Source organism: Protopterus annectens, chromosome 9.part0, assembly GCF_019279795.1.
Source record: "Protopterus annectens isolate FY-2018-M chromosome 9.part0, PAN1.0, whole genome shotgun sequence".
In the NCBI taxonomy this organism is placed as follows: Eukaryota; Metazoa; Chordata; order Ceratodontiformes; family Protopteridae; genus Protopterus; species Protopterus annectens.
In genome coordinates, this window is record NC_056743.1 from 926,418,055 (window position 1) to 926,439,513 (window position 21,459).

Sequence of the window (21,459 nt, forward strand, 5' to 3'; positions counted from 1 at the left end):
ACTTCACACAGTATGGACCAGACACATATCCACATATGCTGAGGCTCTAAAATGTAATTACCCTAAACCACAACTTCTCAGAAATTACAAAAAATATCCTCAGCAACCTCAACAGCATTCCACAAAATCAACACCAAACAAGACACACATGGCCACACCCCACAGCATCTCAGCTTCTAAGCCCATAAATCATACCACCACACTACCCAATACTTTGGTCACAGGAGTCTCCATTGAGAGATGCGCTGATGTCCTACTAACCAGGCTAAGTAAGGAGAAAGTCACGGTCAGCTGTGTGTTAGAGGCCAGCATCCATCAGATTACTTACACACGCACACAGGTCGATGAACCACGAGTACAAGGATGACTCACAGACCATGTGAGTGTACACAACTAGGTATAATTCCCTGGACTACATGAAGACAGATATGCCAGAGTTCTCAGACTGTGTCTCCCAGGCCGGTATGAGCCTAGCACAGAGCAACATTCAACCTTCTTCAAGAATTATGCCACAGTATGAACAGAAAATAAGTGACTTTAACAACTGGCTCAGAGTACGGTGTCATTCGAAGAGGGTACAATTTTGTCAGCCAGGGAGGATTGGTTGACAGATTAAAGGAATTGTCTACACCTATCCCTTCTAGATTTGGAATATTGCTAAAACACTGTTCACCCCCCATACTGAATTTTTTTGTTCACTGTCAACCTGATAAACCTACCAACATAGCTAAACCACCCCATAAAAATCGAAAGGTGTTACTGTTCATTGCCAGGAGTCTAAACGTGAAACTCCACCCTCCTCCTTAGCCTACAGAATGTAGACATCCGTGCAGTCAATGAAACATGGTTGAAAGCTGAGGTGAGCAGCCAGGCAGTGCTAGGCTACAATGCCTTCCACACATTTAGACCAACTACTGCATAGGAAGGGACAAAAGGTGGAGGTGTTTCTATTTACATTAAGAACAAGCACACCTCAAGGCTGGTTAATCAGTATGACGCACTTAAACTTCTACATGTCCAAATTACCTTAGAATAACTCCTAAATGTTCCTGGGTTAGCTGGTGTCTCTAGTTTTACCTTTACTTCAAAGGAGACAAGTTTATATTCTGACCTGAACAGTGAAGACATTAAACTAAAAATGGTACAACGTCCTACCACTGTGAGGATCAGGTCAAAGATATTTGTGCTTTTAATGGGTGTACAGACTTAACTGGTACAATGTATTTGCATTTACAAAGTCCAAAAATCTCTGGTCCTATATGTTAGGAAGCGTGCATAACTCCCAGTTTTTATCTGTGTAGTTAAAGTCTCCCATGAGTATGGTGTCAGGCTGAATGGGGATTGTCTCCAGTACTTTCAAGTATGTATTACAATTTTCATGGGTTATACAGGGGGACCTATACCTTGTAAAGATATGGCATGGGACTTTGTCTAGGGCAAACTTCCTACTACTACGCAACAACCTGGTAAAATTTCAATCCCCCACTCCAGCAAATTCTGAGAACAATACTGCCTATGCAGAATCACTCAACAATCCCTGTATAATCATGTTAACAAGCTGTGTAGAGACAGATGTACCCTAAATGGATTAAGCACAGGATCAACTCATACATAAAATGTGGACTTCCAAACTGGCTGCACACTGAGTAACAGCTAAATTTCATCTCTCCAAGTGTGAAGACAGACCCAATGAATTTGTCTTTTGGGTAAATTTCAGTTACCCAACTGAACGGTCTTGTAAGATGTGACACAGGTTTAAATAGTATATATATATATATATATATATATATATATATATATATATATATATACACAATATATAAAAGTATAAATAGTATATATGACAAGGAACAACTGCATAAAAGATCAACTTGCCAAACAGAGTATATGCATAACACAAAAGCTGAAACTACACATTTAAAAAAGCTTTTACACATAACAGGTGGGAATAATAATGTCTTATAATGACAGCACTTTCCATATTATCTTTAAACGTGAATGGTCTCACAGATATATACAAAAAAAGAAAGGGTAGTGAACTATATTAAAAATGCAGAGTCCAAATAGCTATGCTACGAGAAAAGAACTGAACATGTGAATTCAATAAAGAAAGAATTTCAGAATGGTTGGTCAGTGAAATACATGGGACAAAGGAAAATGGGAGTACTTATGTTAATTGTGAGAGGAGCTCCAACAATGATAGAAGAGGAATAAAAACATAATAATAGCAGATTTGTAGTACTAAAGGCTTAATGGTAAGAGAGAAGGAGGATTACGCTGGCATGTATTTACATTTCACCTAAAACTGCTATAATACAGCTTAAGAAAATTCTGGAAGAAATAATCAGCTTTAACCAGGGAATATTATTTATAGGTGAGGAGTGGAATTTGATTTGCAACAGTGAGGATATACTGGGTGGCCTTTTACGGAAAATATAACAAAAGAGGGTAGATTTTAAAGAAATTTATGAAAATATTTGGTATGGAAGATGTGAATTCGGTAATAGGCATTCGGAGAGAAAGTACAGTTGTGTACCTACCATAAATGCAGATGTTCGAGTGTATTCACTGTTGCAGTCATTACTCTTGGGTTATCCTGCTGGCAGGCTACCCTCAGTCGGCCAGAATTCCAAAGTCTAGGTCCGGCGTCGGTTGCTGTCACCTCTTCCCTGACGTCAGTGCGCCAGGGGTATAAAAGATGCAGTCAATGCCATTTTCTTCAGTTTTTCTTGCCCCAGATGTCAGGTGCCCCCAAATTGGTAGGCTGAAAAATATGCCAATAAAAATGCACGCACAAAAATAACATTTCCTTCATCGACAAGCAAATACACCAAATAGGTTGTATAGGATAGAGAAGTGCAGATAAGTCCCAGCAAAGAAAAAGGGGCATGGTGGGTGGGTAACCTGGACTGCAACAGTGAATACACTCGAACATCTAAATTTATGGTAGGTACACAACTGTACTATGTTCATCGTGTTTCACTGTTGCAGTCATTACTCTTAGGTTGAATCCCAAAGCTGAGGATGGGTGGCTGGGCTAAAGAGGGTTAGGAGAGGCTATGAGGCCCTGCAGAACTGCAGTGGCAAAGCCTGCTCTGGACTTAAGAGTAAAGAGGTAAGTGGTAGTGCTTTGTGAAGGTGTGCACTGAACTCCAAGTTGCAGCCTCTAAGATATCTTTGGTTGGTACTCCTCTAAGGAAAGCTGCTGAAGTGGCTGCTGCTCTGGTGGAATGAGGACTAATGCCCTTAGGCACTGATTTGCTATGTTGAAAATAGCAGAAACGGATGCAATGGCATATCCATTTAGAAATAGTTTGTTTTGAGATAGCCTTTCCTTGTGATCCTGCAGCGTATGACACTAAAAGTTGCTCAGTCTTTCTGAAAGCTTTAGTTCTGTCCAAGTAGAAGCGTAACTGCCTGTATATGTCCAAAGAATGCAGAATTTTCTCACCCATGTTCTGTGGATTTGGATAAAAGGTAGGCAAGTGAATGGTTTGGTTGAGGGCCACACTGGACACCACCTTAGGCATAAATGTAGGGTTTGTCCTCAGAGAAACCTTGTCTGGATGAAAAATGATGAAAGGTTCCACAGCCATGAGTGCTTGTAACTCCGAGACTCGCCTTGCAGAGGTTATTGCTAGGAGCAGAGCTGTTTTCCAGGATAAGAATTTTATATCTGCTGTTGATGCTGGCTTGAAAGGAGGCAGTGTGAGTTTTTCCAAAACATAATTGAGGTCCCAGGCCGGAATTGGTGCTCTCCTTGGAGGCCTAATGTTTTTGGCCCCTCTGAGGTACTGCCTTAATAAAGGATGAGAAAAGATAGGTGGTTCCATATTGTAATGGGCTGAAATGGCAGAGGTATGAATCTTAACTGATGAGAAAGAAAGGATTTTGTTCAGCATCTCAGTTAGGTATTGTAAAATCTGAGGGATATTTTGTACACACATGTCAATGCCTTGTTCCTGGTTCCAAGCACAGAATCTCTTCCATTTTTCTACATACGATTTTCTGGTACTGGGCCTCCTGGCCTCCAAGATAACATCCATAACAGTTTTTGAAAGAGGAGTGTTCTGAATGGCTACATTATCCACCATGCTGCCAGATTTAAGGTCCTGAGTTGGCTGTGCAGGATCTGATTGTTTTGTTGGGTCAGCAAGTGAGAAGTTTGAGGCAATATCCATGCTGGATCTTGAGACAAGTTCTTTAGGATTGGGTACCAGTGCTGGCATGGCCAGTCTGGTGCAATCAGTATCATTTTTGGCTTCTCTTGTCTGACCTTTAGGAGTACCCTGGGAAGGAGAGGCAGTGGGGGAAAAGCATATACGGTTAGATTTTTCCAGCTGAAGGATAGGGCATCCACTTTCTATGCTTGCTTGCGATAAATTCTTGTGCAAAATCACTGTAACTGGCAGTTGTGAGGGGAGGCAAATAGATCTATGTCTGGGCATCCCCATTTCCTTATTATCATGCTGAAGACATGTGGATCCAGTTTCTATTCGTGGGGATCCATGAGGTTTCTGCTTAGTTCGTCTGCCAGAGTATTTGTTTTTCCTGGCAGGAATTGTGCTTGCAGGTGAACTTGAAAAGCCAATGCTGTTTCCCATAAGGTCATTGCTTGTCTGCAGAGGGGGTAGGAATGTGTACCTCTCTGCTTGTTTATGTACCACATGACCGTAGTGTTGTCTGTCTTTATCAGTAACTGTCCTGGATGAAGCAGGTTCTTGAAAGCTGTCAGGGCATTTTGAACAGCTAGCATCTCTTTTTGATTGATGTGAAGATTCATCTGGTTTGCAGGCCATGTGCCCTGAATACATTTTCCTGCCATATGGACCCCCCCAGGCATAATCTGATGCATCCGTTGTCAGTGTCTGTCTGGCTGTGGGAATGGCAGACCCTTGTTGTGGTGACAGGCTTCTGCCCACCATCGAAACTCCTGTTGCAGGCAGGGAATGAGTGCAATTACTGTCTCCAGGCTGTGGCAATGCTGAGTCCAAACACTTTTTAGATACCATTGTAGTTTCCTCATATGCAGTCTGGCATATGGAATTAGTAGAATGTAGGATGCCATGAAACCCAAGGCCTGCAGGATTTTCCTTGCATATAAGTGGGTTTTTGTTGTCAATTTCTTGAAGTAAGTAGTCAGTTGCTTTAGTTTGTCTGGCGTGAGATAAGCCATCTGGGCAGTTGTATTTAAGCTTGCACCCAGGAATATTATCTCTTGAGAGGGCACTAGTTTTGATTTATTTTCGTTTACTGTGTACCATAGGCCAATTAGTAATGTTTTTACAAACGCCAGATGCTTTAGAAGAATGTCGTTGTTCTCTGCTTGAATTAGGCAGTCGTCCAAGTAGGGATATATTTGAATTCCTTTTTGTATGCAAAACGCAATAACTGGTGCCAGGCATTTTGTGAAGACCCTGGGCGCAGTAGGTAAGCCAAAGGGCAGTGCAGAGAATTGGTACTGCATTGAGCCAGCTATGAATCTGAGGTATCTTCTGCAAGATTGTCTGATTGGGACATGCAGATATGCCTCTTTTAGGTCCAAAGTTACGAGCCAAGCCTTCTTGCCCAGCATGGGCAGTAGCTGCTGTAGAGTCAACATCTTGAATTTTGGAACTTCCAGAAACGTATTTAGTATAGACAGGTCCAGTATTGGTCTCCAGGTTTTTTCCTTTCTGGGTACTAGGAAAAGTCTGGAGTAAAATCCTTGCCCCTGCTCTTGTTGTGGTACTTGCTGAATGGCCCTCATGTCCATGAGGGCTGTAATTTGTTTTTGTACCTCTGCCCATTGATTGTGTGGCAGGTCTGGCATACCTTTTGACCTTGCTAGAGTGTGAAAATGGAACCTGTAGTCTTGGGACACTATGTTCAGGACCCATTTGTCTTGGGTAGCCACTTGCCAATTTGATGAAAAAAGTGCTAGTTTTCCCCCTAAGGGGGCTGCCAAAAGAAAAGTGCTTGGATCTGCTAGAGGAAAGTCATTGGGACTGTTTCCTGTATGGTTGTGATTTGTCTTCTATGCCTTTGGAGGCTGAAGCACCCCATTGTTTAGGCCTGTATGAGCCTTGGGGCTGAGATCTGCCTCTAGGACGCCTGTATCTGCCTCTTTGTGGTCTGTCTGACACCAGAAAGGACCAATTTTTAGAAGGCCAGTTCCTGCTAAACCTGGGTGGCTGTACCTATAAGAAATCCTTGACTGTCTGCATGGATTTTGCTTTATCCTCCATGTTTTTCAACACCTCTTCTGCTTTAGTACCAAACAAAGTGTCATGCTGTAATGGCGCATCTAATAATTTTGCTTTAACATGATCAGGCAGATTCTGTTCCTTTAACCAAGCATGCCTTCTAATAACAGAACCTATAACTGCAGCCCTGCAAGAGGCCTCCAGTGAATCATAACCACATTGCAAAGTATGCTTTCCCACTTGTTCAGCTGCATGCAATAAATCCTGCAATTCCTTGTTCTCTGAACATTCAGTATTTGTCAACAATTTCTGTTTAAGCAGTGACATTAAATATTGCTGATATTTAAGCATATGAAACTGACAATTTAAAGCCCTTACAGCCAGGGTAGCAGAAGTGTAGACTTTTTTCCCCCCATCTGTCTAGAGCCCTAGAATCCTTACCAGAGTGGACAAGCTTTTTTGCAGTGGAGGCTTTAACCCCTTTGGGACCCTTAGATATAGTTTCTGGGTCAGCAGCGGGGTTTTTATATAGGAATTTATGAGAATCCGGGACCCTGTAGTATCTGTCTGGCTTAGCAGGTGCAGGGGGTAAAGAATCAGGGGACAGGCCGGACTCTGAAAATACATAATCTACAATGTCTAGAACAGGTGGAATAGCAAGGGGTCTGTGCTGAGGTAGTAGCAGAAAGTCTCTGAGCCTTTTCTTAGATTCAGAATAATCTTGGCTCTCCCTGTGGAAATGCTCCCTCATGGTATGCAGGGTTTCCCTAAAAGAATAATCCTCAGGAGGAGAGGCTGAAGGAATGGATTCTTCAGCATCAGAATCCTCATAGGGAAGCATGGAGTAATCCTGTTCAGAAGAGGAACCAGAGGAAATAGAAACCTGATCAGAAGAATCATACTCTGTCTCTTGCCTAGGCCTCTTATCAGGAGGGGGATGGGAGCCCCTGACCAAAGTAATTAGGTCTTCGGCCATTTTGAGCATCTGTTTTTTTAGGCATGGAAGTCTGAGTAGGAGAATGCTGTACTTGTTTCTTTGTCTTTAGAGCTGCTTTAGTCTTTGTCTTTGAAGCTGAGGATGGCTTAATATATAGTTGTGTAGGTCTGAAGACACCCTCAGAAGCCGATGCCTGCTCAGTGGCTCTGGACCCATCTGAGGGAATGATTTCCGAGTGTCCAATACCTTGAGTATCCAGAGGCCCAGTCGGCTCCACGTGGGAGCCGAAAGCGGCCTGTGGCTCTGAGGTAGCGGGCGCCAGGGGCTGTGAAAGCGCTTCAATGAGAACCGGCGACTGGCCTAGCAGAGGCCTCTTCGTCGGTTTTGGACCTCAGATGCCTATCCTTTTCCTTGCGATTTTTGTAAACTCCGGTTGTCGGCTGGTCCGACGGCATTATATAATTAAATCTTCGGCCAAAGTAATGAAATGCAAAATCGAACCGACGCTTGCAACGTTGTGATCAGGGCCTAGGCAAGGAATACAGTAAGAGTGAAAATCCTTATGAGGTATTTGCTTCCCACAAGAAATACAATTGTTAACTTTTTTTGACATCGGTCTGGAGCAAGAAAAAAGTTTCCCCAACAGGGTACTTAGCTTTAATGAAGACTTCGGTTCTGAAATTCGGATTTGAAAAATCTCAGGAGTCGACCAACCGGCACTTGCGAACTGCTTTTGCTTCGGGCACCGCGCGGCAAGAAAGACTGAAGAAAATGGCGTCGGCTGCATCTTTTATACCCCTGGCGCACTGACGTCAGGAAAGAGGTAACAGCAACAGACGCCGGACCTAGACTTTGGAATTCTGGCCAACTGAGAGTAGCCTGCCATCAGGATAACCCAAGAATAATGACTGCAACAGTGAAACACGATGAACATTTTACATATTAATCCCTAAGGCACAACAACTGGGCTAGGCTAAACGGAAATTATGTTTCACAGGAACATATGCATTTAATTGAAAGTTTTGATATGCATCCAAAAGCTATTTCAGATCATGTGCCAATAATAGCTAAAATAAAAATGCAAGGTAATTAAATAAAAATGAGATACTTGCACTTCCCCACCTATCTCTTAAAAAGAGAAGAATTTAAGGAATGGGTAAGTTGGAATTATGCATGAGTTATTAGGGAAGACAGAAATTTCTTCTGAAAAAATATAGCTAGGGAGTGGGATAAAATTAAAGTAGGGTTTAAAAAAGGGTGGAAATTAAAAAAGAGAGATATGATTAAGAAGTGACAAGTATTATTTAGAGGGACTGACAAAGGTTAAAGTAATGTACAATAGGGGGAATCTCACAGAATAAGAAGTGGTGAACTTGCAGGGTGCTAAAGAGAAAACAGGGGGACTATCTTGTTAATATGCATGCGTTTAAAAAAACTGCTGTTAAGCAACAGGTTTTTTAATAACTCCAGAGCACCAAAGCTTTTAGCACAATGGCTCAGGCAGCAGAAAGTAGGAAAGGTTTGTTGGCAAGCTTACGGTGTCTATAACAAGGAAAATAATTAGACATCCTATGCAAGTATTAGAAATATTTTGGAAATTTTATAAAAACCTGTATAAAACAGGGAAATGTGGAAATCAAGAAAAAGCACAAATGGAAATGTTTATGGAAAAATTAAATATGCCAATGTTCAAGGTAGATTAGGCTCTACTAATAAAAATTAGGGTAGGAGAAGATGAGACTAAAATGGTGAGGTTTAACCCATCTACAGGAAAGTCCTCAGGAATATATGGTATTCCTGTGGATGTCTGGAAGACAGAAGGGAAGAAAGTGACAATGATTTGGATTTTAAAAGGAGAAGATGCACCAACATCCTATAAGAAAGCAATGGTGGCTGTAATACCTAAAGATGTAAAGACCTAACAGATCCAACTTCATATAGGCCAATTTCGATTCTAAACCATGATTATAAAGTGTTTATGTCTTATAGTAGGTTAAAGAATGGCAAAGGTGATGCCAAAATTGATAGATATAGATCAATGTGGTTTTGTGGAGGGGCGGCAAACATTTGACGACATTAATAGAACAATGACAATCCAGAGGGAAGCAGAATGTTAAGAAAATACCACTGTTGTTGGTGGGTCTTCATGCACAGAAAGCATTTGATATATATATATATATATATATACACACATATATGACTCCAAAATATTATATTTATACCCAAATCAGACTTCAAAGAATTATTCCTCAGGGAGATTGCAAATGTTGGTGGTATGATGGGAAGAAATAGGTAATTGAAAACATATTTTGGGAGTGTAATGTGTTGGCAAACTTTAAAAATTCCCCTGTAGACTTCTCTATCAGAAATACTGGGCTAGAAAATTGGTATAACTAATAAAATTGTTTTTTGAGTTGTGATACAGAATTGGAATTGCCTAGACATAGTAAGGCTTTGCTATGTTTAATTCTGGTGGCTGCCGAAAAAAGCAAATACTAGAAAATGGAAATCAAAGTCTAAACCAACTGTACTAGAAGTAGTGAATATAGTAACAGAGATAAAATAACTAAAAGGGTAATAGCAAATTACATAGAAATAATGTGAATTGTGGGAACAATACAAGCAGAATAATGTTTTGAAGGCAGAATGAGGTTTAAGGAAAGCAGAAATTGAATGAGCTATGTGATGTTTGGCATCTCCTTGATGGCTGATGTGCATGTCTCTATCCTAGTTATCCATCTTCCTTGAACCTTCCCATGTGAGCTTCCCAAGCAAAGACTGTTGCAGTTCAGAGTTTGGGGAGTTATGTATAGCATACTTCTGACGATACAAGTCAATACCACCTACACCAGTGAGTGAAAATGTCAATGCCATAGGTTCTTCAGGTACTAAAATATCTTTTTCCATGTGTAGCCTGGCTAGGTGGACCATGAAAACGGAGGAAAACATGTATCAAAGTGAAATCACGATGGTCCTTACTCTCATGCAAGTCCTCTTTACTATTTGTAAGAAAAACATGTCCATGAATGAAGACAAAAAACAAGCTCATCGACATCTTTTCTAATAAGAGTAAAAATCTGCCCTCCTTGGACTTCAGTCCTGCTCCTAGGATGTCATGTCAAGAGTAGGGAAATGGCCACACTTTAGGTAGCTGAAGAAGTTGCCCAAACTGGTCAGGCGAACGGTAAAGTGATCCAATGCCTTTTTTAGCTTCTACTTGGAAAAGAGACAGTATTAAGCAGTCACTCAAGAATGAGTAAATATGAATGCCCTTCAATCTGAAGTGGGAAATGACTAAAGTTTAGCATATGGTAAATACCCTGGAAGCAGCTAAGAGTCCAAAGGCTAAGGACGTGAAATGGAAATATTACATCTCTGCTACAAACCTCAGGAACCTACTGCCTTTCTTAAAAATTTGGATATGAAGGTAGGACTGCATCAGGTCTAAGTTGACCAAGACAATATCTGGTAGCAGTAAAGGAGGAAGCCACTACTGAATTAACATTATGAACTTCTTCATGTAAAGACATTTGTTTAGAGTGGATAGGTCCATAAATGGGTCTTCAAAGTCAGTTTTTCTAGGCACTAGAAAAGGTCCAGAATAAAATCCTGTCCCCTGCACTTCCAGAGAGACACTTTCTATGTCAGTAGAATAAAGAATATACTCTAAGATGGGCACTACTACAGACATGTCAACTAGGCAAGGAATGGGATCCACATTTTAGAGTGGATGCACTAAACTCAGTTTTGTATCTTGTAGTAATTGCCTACCTTTACCAAAACTCTGTGGTCAGGTAAAGCCATTTGTTTCTGAAATTAGGTAGTCTAGCACCTAGCACATGACAGGGGATAGGATGGCAATCAAGAGCATGTTCTGAGACAAACAGAAGGTCTTCGGCTAACGAAGTCCGCAGATGACTGCAAGCTAGGAGCCATAATTGAAACTCCTAATGATGTGGATGTCCTACAAAAGGGCCTCACTGAGACAGATGCCTGGTGTCAAAGCCATGACCTCAAGCTCGATGCCAAAAAGTGCACTGTCATCCCCTTTGGTAAAAACTCTGTACCCATGAGCTACCACACAGGTAGTAGTCTACTTAACACGGAAAGTGTAATAAGAGACCTTGGGACAGAGGTGGACAGTAGTCTCTCCTTTGATAATCATATCGCCACAGTAATCAGGAAATCCCTTACGTCGCACACCTCATCACAAAAGGTTTCTCATCCAGGAAAAAAAGAGGTCATTGTTCCCCTCTACTCGTCACTCATTAGACCCATTGTACAGTACAATGCCCCTTTTGGTATGTACCTCACAAGACATCTACAACAACTGGAAAGGCCACAGAAATACCTCATAAAGAGGATTATCGGCCTCAAATAGATGCCCTATGCAGACAGTCTCAAAAAACTCCAGCTTTACTCTGTCGCATATCGCCTACACAGAGGCAATCTCTGCCAAACATACAAAGCTATGTCAAACCCAGAGCTGTTGGACATGCTCCACTTAAAGAAATCCCAATCCCTCCGAGCTACACGCTCTAGGGACATAAACCTTGTCACCACAATAAACAGAACATGCTGGAGGGATAGATTCCTGGCCCAGAGACTTCCCATACTCTTGAACAAACTACCTATCTATATCAAACAAAGCTCCTCATTAGCACTCTTCAAGAAAAATCTTGATGATTGGATGGGAAATAGGAAATTCACCCCAGGGATCACCTCTGTGGCTCTGCTCAACAGGGGCACAGGAAAATAATTTTCTTGAGTGGTAAAAGCCAGGGTACCTTTTTGGCTAGACTTCTATAGGCCCTCGGGCTGATAGCCTATTACCTACCTATGAACCTATAAAAATCAGTTATAGTAAATGCCTTGGCAACAATGCAAACTCAGCTAAAGCCTTCCTGAATGAAGCATTGATCTGACAGCTACATTTGCAGGAATTGTGCTGTTAGTCACTAACACATTACTTGGATTTGATAATTTCTCCGTGGCTATATGATGGGGACAAAGTTTTCCTGTGAAAACCATTCTGTGGTGTACAAAGGCTGCAAACTTGCTAGCCCAGTGTCAGACTTAAAAGGACGCAACATGTATTGGGGAAGCAGAAGAAAAAGATGCTGGGGTAGACAAGGCTGTAGTCACTAAAGCTGGTGCCAACTGGTCCACAGAGGATTGATGGGGCCATTAAAGCCTCATGCTCTTTGCCTTAACATTTTAGGTCTATCCATCTTAAAATGGTGCTTCAGTTTCTGTTCATTAGAATCACTAGAGGAATATGTGCTTGATGATCAGCCTAAAGCCAGAAGCTTTCTGTATTTGATAAAAGCCATAAAAAGTTTTCTTCCTCATAAGCATACAGACTTTAGATGCTGACATTAAGTGATGCCTACTGAGGTAGAAAAAAATATCACTGAAGGTGACAATCATTTGACAGAATCTGTCTCCTGGATGTACACACGATGGTGATCTTTTCTGGGAATATCATTAGCCTCAGAAAGATCTTCAAAATCACAACCAAAAAAGCAAAAGTCGATGTTTTTCAATGTATTGTACTACTTGATTTACTTACTGTTTATTAACCCAGTTGTTACTCTGGTTTAAAGACCCTGTTCAGGCATGTCCAAGGCCACAACTGCCAGTCAATATATTAAGTACAGTTCAAAGTACAAAAGCAACAAACAATATAAACAGCACAATGGCCATTAATTTTTAACAGTAAAAGTTATATAATGGGATATTATTTTTTATAATACATACAGGTAGGGTGAATAAACAGTTATTACAATTAAGGCATTTTAAAAATTACAGTAAGAAACATTTTACAGCAATACACTAAACCAGCAAGTACAGAAAAATCAGAATTTGGGTACTTACCACAGTACCCAGGAAAGTGCCTTTTTGAAACCAGCACAGCAAATGAGCAGCTATCCACCTACAGCTAACTCCTAAGTTCTAATATGAATGATACTGCAGCAGTCAGCCTTATCATGGACGGTTACCAGGTCAGTTGGCATGTGCATTCCTGCATCTGGCACATTGCATGATGAATGTGTGTTGGAATGGGCAAGTGGACATCCACAAGCACAGGATCTTATAAATTTTCAGCTGAATAATGAAAGGTGGAAAATACAAACCCGACCACTGTAACCTTTACTGAAGATCTTCAATGATAGATTTCTTTCTTCCAGCAATTTACTAGGTACTGCCTTCTGCAGCTTATTTTAGAATACTCAAAAACTCAGGGTTTATCTCCCTTAGTATTACTTAAGGGACAATATAAGGTACTGCCCGGGTTTATTGCTGCACTTTGGTCTTTCAGTTTTGTGAATTCACAGCTTTCCCAAATATCAGACTACTATTCTTTCATTATACGCCCGCACCATTCAAACTGCTGAATTTAGCAAAGGACTCACCTCCTTCCTCTGGTGATAAGTTTCACCAATTTTAATGTGTGCCACAAGGTTTCCACCAGTCCGGGGATCCAGAACGTGGGCAACTGTACCAAACAGATCATAGATATACACACCTTCTTCTTCTTCTACCAGACATAACTGCAAAAGCAATATAGCAATTATTAATTAATAAATTATATAATGTACAGAAGAAAAATAACACAGAGAACAAAAGTTCCACATTAAGTACATGCATATTGCCTAACATACTTCATACTGGCTAAATTTAAAGCAGACCAAGCAAACAATGGTGTCTGCTGCTGTATAAGCACTTACAAAGTGTATTGCATATAGCAAGAATGCAACTACTATACCTCTACATGATGATCTGCTCCAAACAAAAACTGTAATCTCTTTTTCACTAAGGGGTTCTGCAGCAGAAATCAATGAAAGGATATGCATCAGTCCACTTCATCTATCTTCTCTGCATAACTTTGTAAAGGTGCAGACTGGACATCTCTTCACTAACATCAGTAAAATGGCGCACCCATGTGGTTCCTCATGCTCTTTGCAGTTCTTCCTTTTTCTCTAAATCGTTTCTCTGAATTTTTGTTATAAGACCCCTGGCATCTCAGAAACCCTATGGCTAGAATATTTATATTTCTTTCTCTAACCATAGGCATAGTCAGCCTGACAGATTTTTCCATGAGTACTGCTCAGTGTCACTCAACTAGAAGAATCATGGTTGGCTTAAAAGATATAGGGAGCAAAGGCTGGATCAAAGTTATTGCAGAGGGACAGACACAGAAAACAGCTTAAGGAATGGGTCTAATGCAACTGGACTGGATTTAAAAGAGATTGCAGTCTCATTTGTAGCCTAATGGGAGGCCTTCAAAAGAGAGGTGGGGAAAATGGTCATTCAGTTGGGGAAAAATCTGGAGCTTGTGGAATTGCATCCAGAACTGCAAATTTGAAGGGGGAAAATTTGTGTAATGCAGCTGCAGCATTAAAAGAAAAGTAAGTAAAGAAAAACACTTTCTCAGAGGCACCACTAAGGTCAGAGAGAAAAGTGTTCTGACACAAATAGAGACAAAGGCATTCTTCTTGGGATATGCATCTAAAGCCTCCCAAGCATACAACACAAACAGTTAAAGGTACATAAGTCAAAACATAAATTGTTTGAAAGATGGTTGCAGGAGGGAGTATCTTGTCCCCAATGAGGCTAATCACATATTTTAAGATTTCTATGTAGATCTGTATCAGCTGGCACAGCTCCTAACCCTGTGTTACTAAACCGTTTCTTTCATTCAAGTACTCCCACATCAATTCTAAGAATTGTGATTTGCTAAATTCGCCCTTGAGATTAGGGGAAATTGATCGATGTATCTCTTCACTGGCATTTGAGAAATCACTAGACACAGGCAGGTTCCCAATTGGTTTCTTCAAATGTGTAAAATGAAAACAGTGTTTCCTCTGCTGCAGCTGTTTTCAGCAATCTCACATCAAGGATCCCTACCTTACTTTATCAGACTGGCTGATATTTTATCATTTTGGAAAAAAAGGTAGGATCACTCACTTCCTGACAACTACAGACCCATGCCTCTTTTGGCAACAGAGATAAAGATCTTTGATAGAATGTTTTGCTGGTTGTACGGAAAACGTTATCCTCAAATTTTCATCAAATTATCATTAAGGATTTGCTAAGATACCATCATGGCTGCCTGAACGACATCCCCATTTGGATGGCTCTCATCCTCAAACTGTGCAGATGATGTCCCAAGTACAGGAAAACAAACGTCTGACTCAGATTAGAGGCTTGATGTTCATCAGGAATGACAGCAAGCAGGACCAAGAAGAAACAGACTTCTTGGGTCCTGAGATCCCCTGAGTGGGCTCCTCAAGCAGAGTCCAAGGAATTTTCTGTTAGCATCCATGTGTCTGGGCCTAGCTTTTAAAGGATCACTAACTTTTTCTTGATAATGGTCAGGGAAAGGGATTGATGCTCCAAATAATGAACATGCTGGCACCATCTGTGGTACCAATGAAACTTCCTCATATACAGTGTTGCTAGTGGGACATCAAGACTGAAGAAGCCATGTAACTCACTGTCATAAGAAACTCCCTGTGATAGAGATGTGATGGAATTTGTCAGGAAGAGGACTTTTTTGAGGGAGGAAGGTCCGCTACAGAATGGCACCCATACAGGCTTCAATTAACAAAATCTGATTAGGGGTAGCAGGTGCAATACTGGCAGGTTTAAACAGAGTCCAAGGTTTTGGCAGCTGGCAAGAGTGAACTGTATTGCCTACTGTGCCTCTTCTAGTGTTGGTGCCTAAATGAGGCAGCCATCCAGCTATGGTAAATATGAATGTCCTTGATCCTGTAGAAGGCAATTACTGAAGCCAGGCACTTTAAGAATATCCTGGATTCAGCAGAAAACCAAAGGGCAAGAAAATGAATCTGAAGCCCTCCACTTTGAGTCTGGGACAACTTCTATTTTCAGTGGCTAGTGGTATGTGTCCCCTGTAAATAAGTAAATAGAGCTACAAGAGATATACGACTCTCATGCACACAGGCACATACGCGTTAGCATGCAAGCAACCTGCATAAGCATAATCTCACCACATAGCAGGTCCCTATGGGATGCAACCAATTATATCATTAGCATATCTCAATGCATCCCTCTACAATTTCCACCTGACAAATAAGCACCTTACAGTAGTCTACATGATATGTCTATATTTAATGAAACGAAAACTGGCCAGGAACAATAACATATCCACATGCAGGACAGTGACATTATTTTCCATTACCACTTCCTTTACCCATATTAGTTCCTCACATTACCTACCCAGCACCACCAAAAATGTTAACTACATGTAACAGAAAGATCTGCAAGTAGCATGAACAGTCTTGCACAGGACACAGACGACACATCCAAAAATTTAAAAAAAGTTTACAATTACAGTCATGACACAATTTGGGGAGTTGTTGCCTATCTTATACTTCTCACGCATAAAAAGCATCAAGGTGGTGGTATCACAGGTTACCATAGCAATGCCTGCACTGCTCACTCCTCTTGGGAATGTTTGTAGCCTTAGAAGTTCACAGCAAGCATCAACTTTTCGAAAGGGGTCACTATAAGGATCCAGCAACAACTTCCAGAACTGTCTGTAAAGGAGGCAAAGTATAATCTTGCTCTACTTCACAGACCATGCAGGTCTTCTCTGAAGTGGCAACTGCCATGCAAATATCATCTGACAATGATGGCACTTTCACAAGGAGTAACAAAGCAACCAGTAAATAATGCAAAAAACATAACTTTGAAAATACAGCCTGTTGTTTTTTAGGAGCATGACTTACGTTTATACTTACGCAGGTCTTGTGCACAAGTCTATGAGTCCAGGATGTCAGAAGCACTGAGAACCTAGTTGCACTATCTGCCTCATACATGCAACAGCAAAATAGAGAGATTCATAGCCTGTTATAGTACTTGGTTTCATTTGTTGATGTATGCAAAATGGTAAAAAGTTGCAGATACAGACAGCATGTCATCATACTTAAATGCTAAAGCATTCCAACCCTGCAAGTGAATTTGAAGTTATACAAAATGGTGTGCAGAAGTAAAGAATCAGTCTGTGGGGCCAGAAAAAGCTCTGAGGAAGTATACATAAGCACCATACAGGAAAGGTGAGGGAAGATGTACTTCTCTAACTGCCTAAAATGTGTACTCTTGCAGAGGAATGCAGTGCACCAAAGAGGAGCAAGTAGCAATATATCTACCTATAAATATTGTGGGTTCATAAACTGCACTGGTCACAACTCTCTGCATTATTCCAGAAGTACCTGTTCCTATACATCCAGTTATGCCCTGTGATTACAGCTATACTATGCTAACACATGCATATTTCTTCCACTACAGTGCTTAACAGTTGTGTCTACCATGTTTCTTTAGGTGCTACTGTTAGCAGTAAGTGCTTCCTTTCTGTCACATATGCATGCAGTAACTACCTGAGAGGATCAACCATGTAATGAGTGCAGATGTACATGTGTGGCAGGTCCACCAGCTGTATATGTTCACACATATGCCCCTCACTAAAGTATGGTATATGTCATTTACCTGTGTCTGCAGCTGTCAAACTACTGTTCACACTACTAAACACTGTACATCTATGTCTCTTGTTTTCATAGGTATCATTATGTTTGGAGAACACAGTAGATGGCTGAGATAAAACGATTTTAGCCCCTCTGAAAATATCCTCCTGCAGACACTAAGGACCCATGGACAGAGCTTGTCAATAGAGGGGGTGCTAACCAGCCTTTACAATGTGTGGCAATATTCAATGACATCAGTGCTGCTGGGAGACAAAAATTACATGTTGCAGTAATATCACAGCCATGCCACCACAATAAGATATACCATGGCAAGGCAGAGGCACACTCCATGGCAGCACAGAGGCCAGCCTTTGGAGGGGATAACCAGGCACCATGAGCTAACAGAGGTGAAGGGAGTTTTTGGAGTCCTTCAATGGGGACAGTGGTGCTGGGATAATCCTGAAAGGAGTAGACATTGGCACCAGGATGGTATAACACTCATGCATCTCAGTAGATGATGCACTAAGTTAGTATCACACAGAACTTATACCACAACTGTACATACAGACTATATGCTGGCCATAGGATCTACCGCATAAGTTTTTTTATGTAGGAACATCAAGAATACTACCACATCAGGATGGCAGGAGACATACATGAGGGCTGCATACATCTTGCTGCATGAACAAACACAGTATACATACTACAGGTGCCACAGTTTCTGCACAGATAGTCACAGGCCAGAATACTGCAACACAATGATACAAGTGAAGGCTGGGGCAGAACACCAGGCATATGCTGGCACCCTTGCAGGGGCTGGCAATGATGCTGAGACAAAAATACCACAGTCACAGAAAAAGAACACTGTAACATCATCTGTCCTGAATCTAGGGTGCAGAGCACTGACAGTACAATGTGAAACTGCACTCTCACCCAAAGATGAACGCAAGGTTGCACACTGTTCAGAGGGGCTTTCCCATGGTTGTAAATCCAGTGATGCGCCCCCTTTTGCTTTCACAACAGATGAGTGCACTGCATCTGATATGGGTATACCATCCATAGAAAAGTTTCACAGGGATGCCTGATGCCATCATGTATCACATTTGGCCCCTGACATGCGGACAGTACTCAGAATCATCATTAGATCTGCCAAAGTATTTTCTGGGCAGAGTTTGCTGCTACTCAGGCCTTCATGGAGTGCTACACTGCTTGGCATTTACAAGAAAATCATCCAGCACTATCAGTAGCTCCATGGATACATGAAGTCCAGGAACAATATAATGACTAGTTTCATAAGATGTATAATGGGACACATTGCTTACATTTCCACCATCATGTGGATGTGTATCAGCGCCATCTTCTCTGCCAAGGCCAGCAAAGTTTTCACTGATCAATTATGTACACTGTACCTTTGTGTAGAAGGGCAACTCAGTACATGGTCATTATCTGTATCAGGAAGTTCATAGGTTCATAGGTAGGTACTAGACTACTGGCCCTAGGGCCTATATAAGCCTAGCCAAAAAGGTACCCTGGCGTTCACCATCCAAGAAAATTATTTACCTGTGTCCCTGTCGAGCAGAGCCACAGAAATGATCCCCAGGGTGACTTTCCTATTTCCCATCCAATCATCAAGATTTTTCTTGAAGAGTGCTAATGAGGAGCTTTGTTTGATACAGATAGGTAGTTTGTTCCAAAATATGGGGAGTCTCTGGGACAGGAATCTATCCTTCCAGCATGTTCTGTTTATTGTGGTGACAAGGTTTAAGTCCCTAGAGCGTGTAGCTCGGAAGGATTGGGATTTCTTTAAGTGGAGCATGTCCAACAGCTCTGGGTATGACACAGCTTTGTATGTTAGGCAGACATCGCCTCTGAGTAGGCAACATGCGATGGAGTAAAGCTGGAGTTTTTTGAGATGGTCTACGTAGGGCATCTGTTTGAGGCTGGTAATCCTCTTTGTGATGTATTTCTGCAGCCTTTCCAGTTGTTGTAGATGTCTTGTGAGGTACATACCAAAAGAGGCATTGTACTCTATAATGGGTCTAATGAGTGACGAGTAGAGGGGAACAATGACTTCTTTTTACCTGGATAAGAAACCTTTTGTGATGAGGTGTGCCATGTAGAAGGATTTCCTGACTACTGTGGTGATGTGATTATCAAAGAAGAGACTACTGTCCACCTGTGTCCCAAGGTCTCTTATCACACTTTCGGTAGTAGACTACCGCCTATGTGGTAGTCCATGGGTACAGAGTTTTTACCAAAAGGGATGACAATGCACTTTTTGGCATTGAGCCTGAGGCCATGGCTTTGACACCAGGCATCTGTCTCAGTGAGGACCTTTTGTAGGATGTCCACATTGTTAGGAGTTTCGATTATGGCTTCTAGTTTGCACTCATCTGCGAACTTCGTTAGCCAAAGACCTTCTATGTTAGCCTGTACTTCAGAACAGTAGATACCAAATAGGAGAGGACCCAGGACTGAACCCTGTGGTACTCCACTTGTCACTGGTCTGAAGTCAGATTTGGAGTCTGCTACATTCACAGTATGGCTTCTGTCAGTGAGCCAGTTGGCAACCCATCTTGTGACATAGAAACTTATACCTAGTTTAGTGAGTTTATCTATAATTCCAGAGTGGGGGATGGTGTAGAAAACCTTGGTGAGATCTAGATAGGCTGTGTAAACCACCTTACCCTCATCTACGGCTTTGGTGACTGCTTCAAAGAAGTCTATCAGGTTTAGGAGACATGATCTGCCTTTTACAAACCCGAAAGTACAGTTTTGTACCTACCATAAATGTAGATGTTCGAGTGCTCATACAGCTGCAGTCATTACAGATGGGTTATCCTGCCGTCAGGCGGGTCCTCGGTTGGCCGAATTCCAAAGTCTAGGTCCGGCGTCGGTTGTCGTCGCTTCTTCCCTGATGTCAGTGTGGCAGGGGTATAAAAGAGGCAGCCAACGCCATTTTCTTCAGTTTTTCTTGCCCCAGATGTCAGATGCCCCCAGAAGGAAGGCAAAACATAATGTTATGCAAACATGCAATATAGATAAATCAAAAAACAGTAGTTGCAAGCAAATACACTATAAAAGAATACCCCAAATAGGTTATATGATAAAGGTGTTTGTCATAAGGCCTGTCCTAAGAGGGGACGGAGGGGGGGGGGGTAACCTGGACTGCAGCTGTATGAGCACTCGAACATCTCCATTATGGTAGGTACAAAACTGTACTATGTTCATCGTGCATACAGCTGCAGTCATTACAGATGGGAAGAATCCCAAAGCTAAGTAAGGGTGGTAGGCACTAAGTGGAACTAGGAGAAGCGAGGAGGATGCCCTGCAAGACTGCTGTGGCAAAGCCCGCTCTAGATTTAGAGTATAGTGGAAGGTGGTAGTGCTTGGAGAAAGTGTGCATTGAACTCCAAGTAGCTGCTTCCAAAATGTCCTTGGTAGGGACCCTCCTGAGGAAAGATGCAGAGGTAGCTGTGGCCCTGGTGGAGTGGGATCTGATGTATGCAGGCACAGTTTTTCCATGAAATGAGTAACAAATGTGCATGCAGTGGGCTATCCATTTTGAAATTGTCTGTTTGGAAATAGCCTTTCCTTGAGCACCTGTAGCATAGGACACAAAGAGTTGCTCATATTTCCTGAATGGCTTTGTTCTGTCCAAATAATAACGAAGTTGCCTGTGAATGTCCAAGGAATGTAGTAGTCTTTCCCCTTTGTTTTGTGGATTTGGATAAAAGGTAGGTAAGTGGATAGTCTGATTCAAAGCTACACTGGATACTACCTTTGGCATAAAGGTAGGGTTGGTTCGTAAGGAAACTCTGTCCTGATGGAAAATGATGAATGGTTG

General features: G+C 41.6%; 1 protein-coding gene across 1 annotated transcript in view; it reads right to left on the reverse strand.

Annotated features, from left to right (window-relative positions):
• The window catches only part of PAN2 (poly(A) specific ribonuclease subunit PAN2), a 1,212,755-nt gene that overhangs the window by 297,545 nt on the left and 893,751 nt on the right, over positions 1 to 21,459 (reverse strand). Inside the window, exon 18 of the mRNA XM_044083667.1 lies at positions 13,539 to 13,676. Coding sequence (XP_043939602.1) covers positions 13,539 to 13,676 — 138 coding nt within the window. The remainder of the gene's footprint in view (positions 1 to 13,538; positions 13,677 to 21,459) is intronic.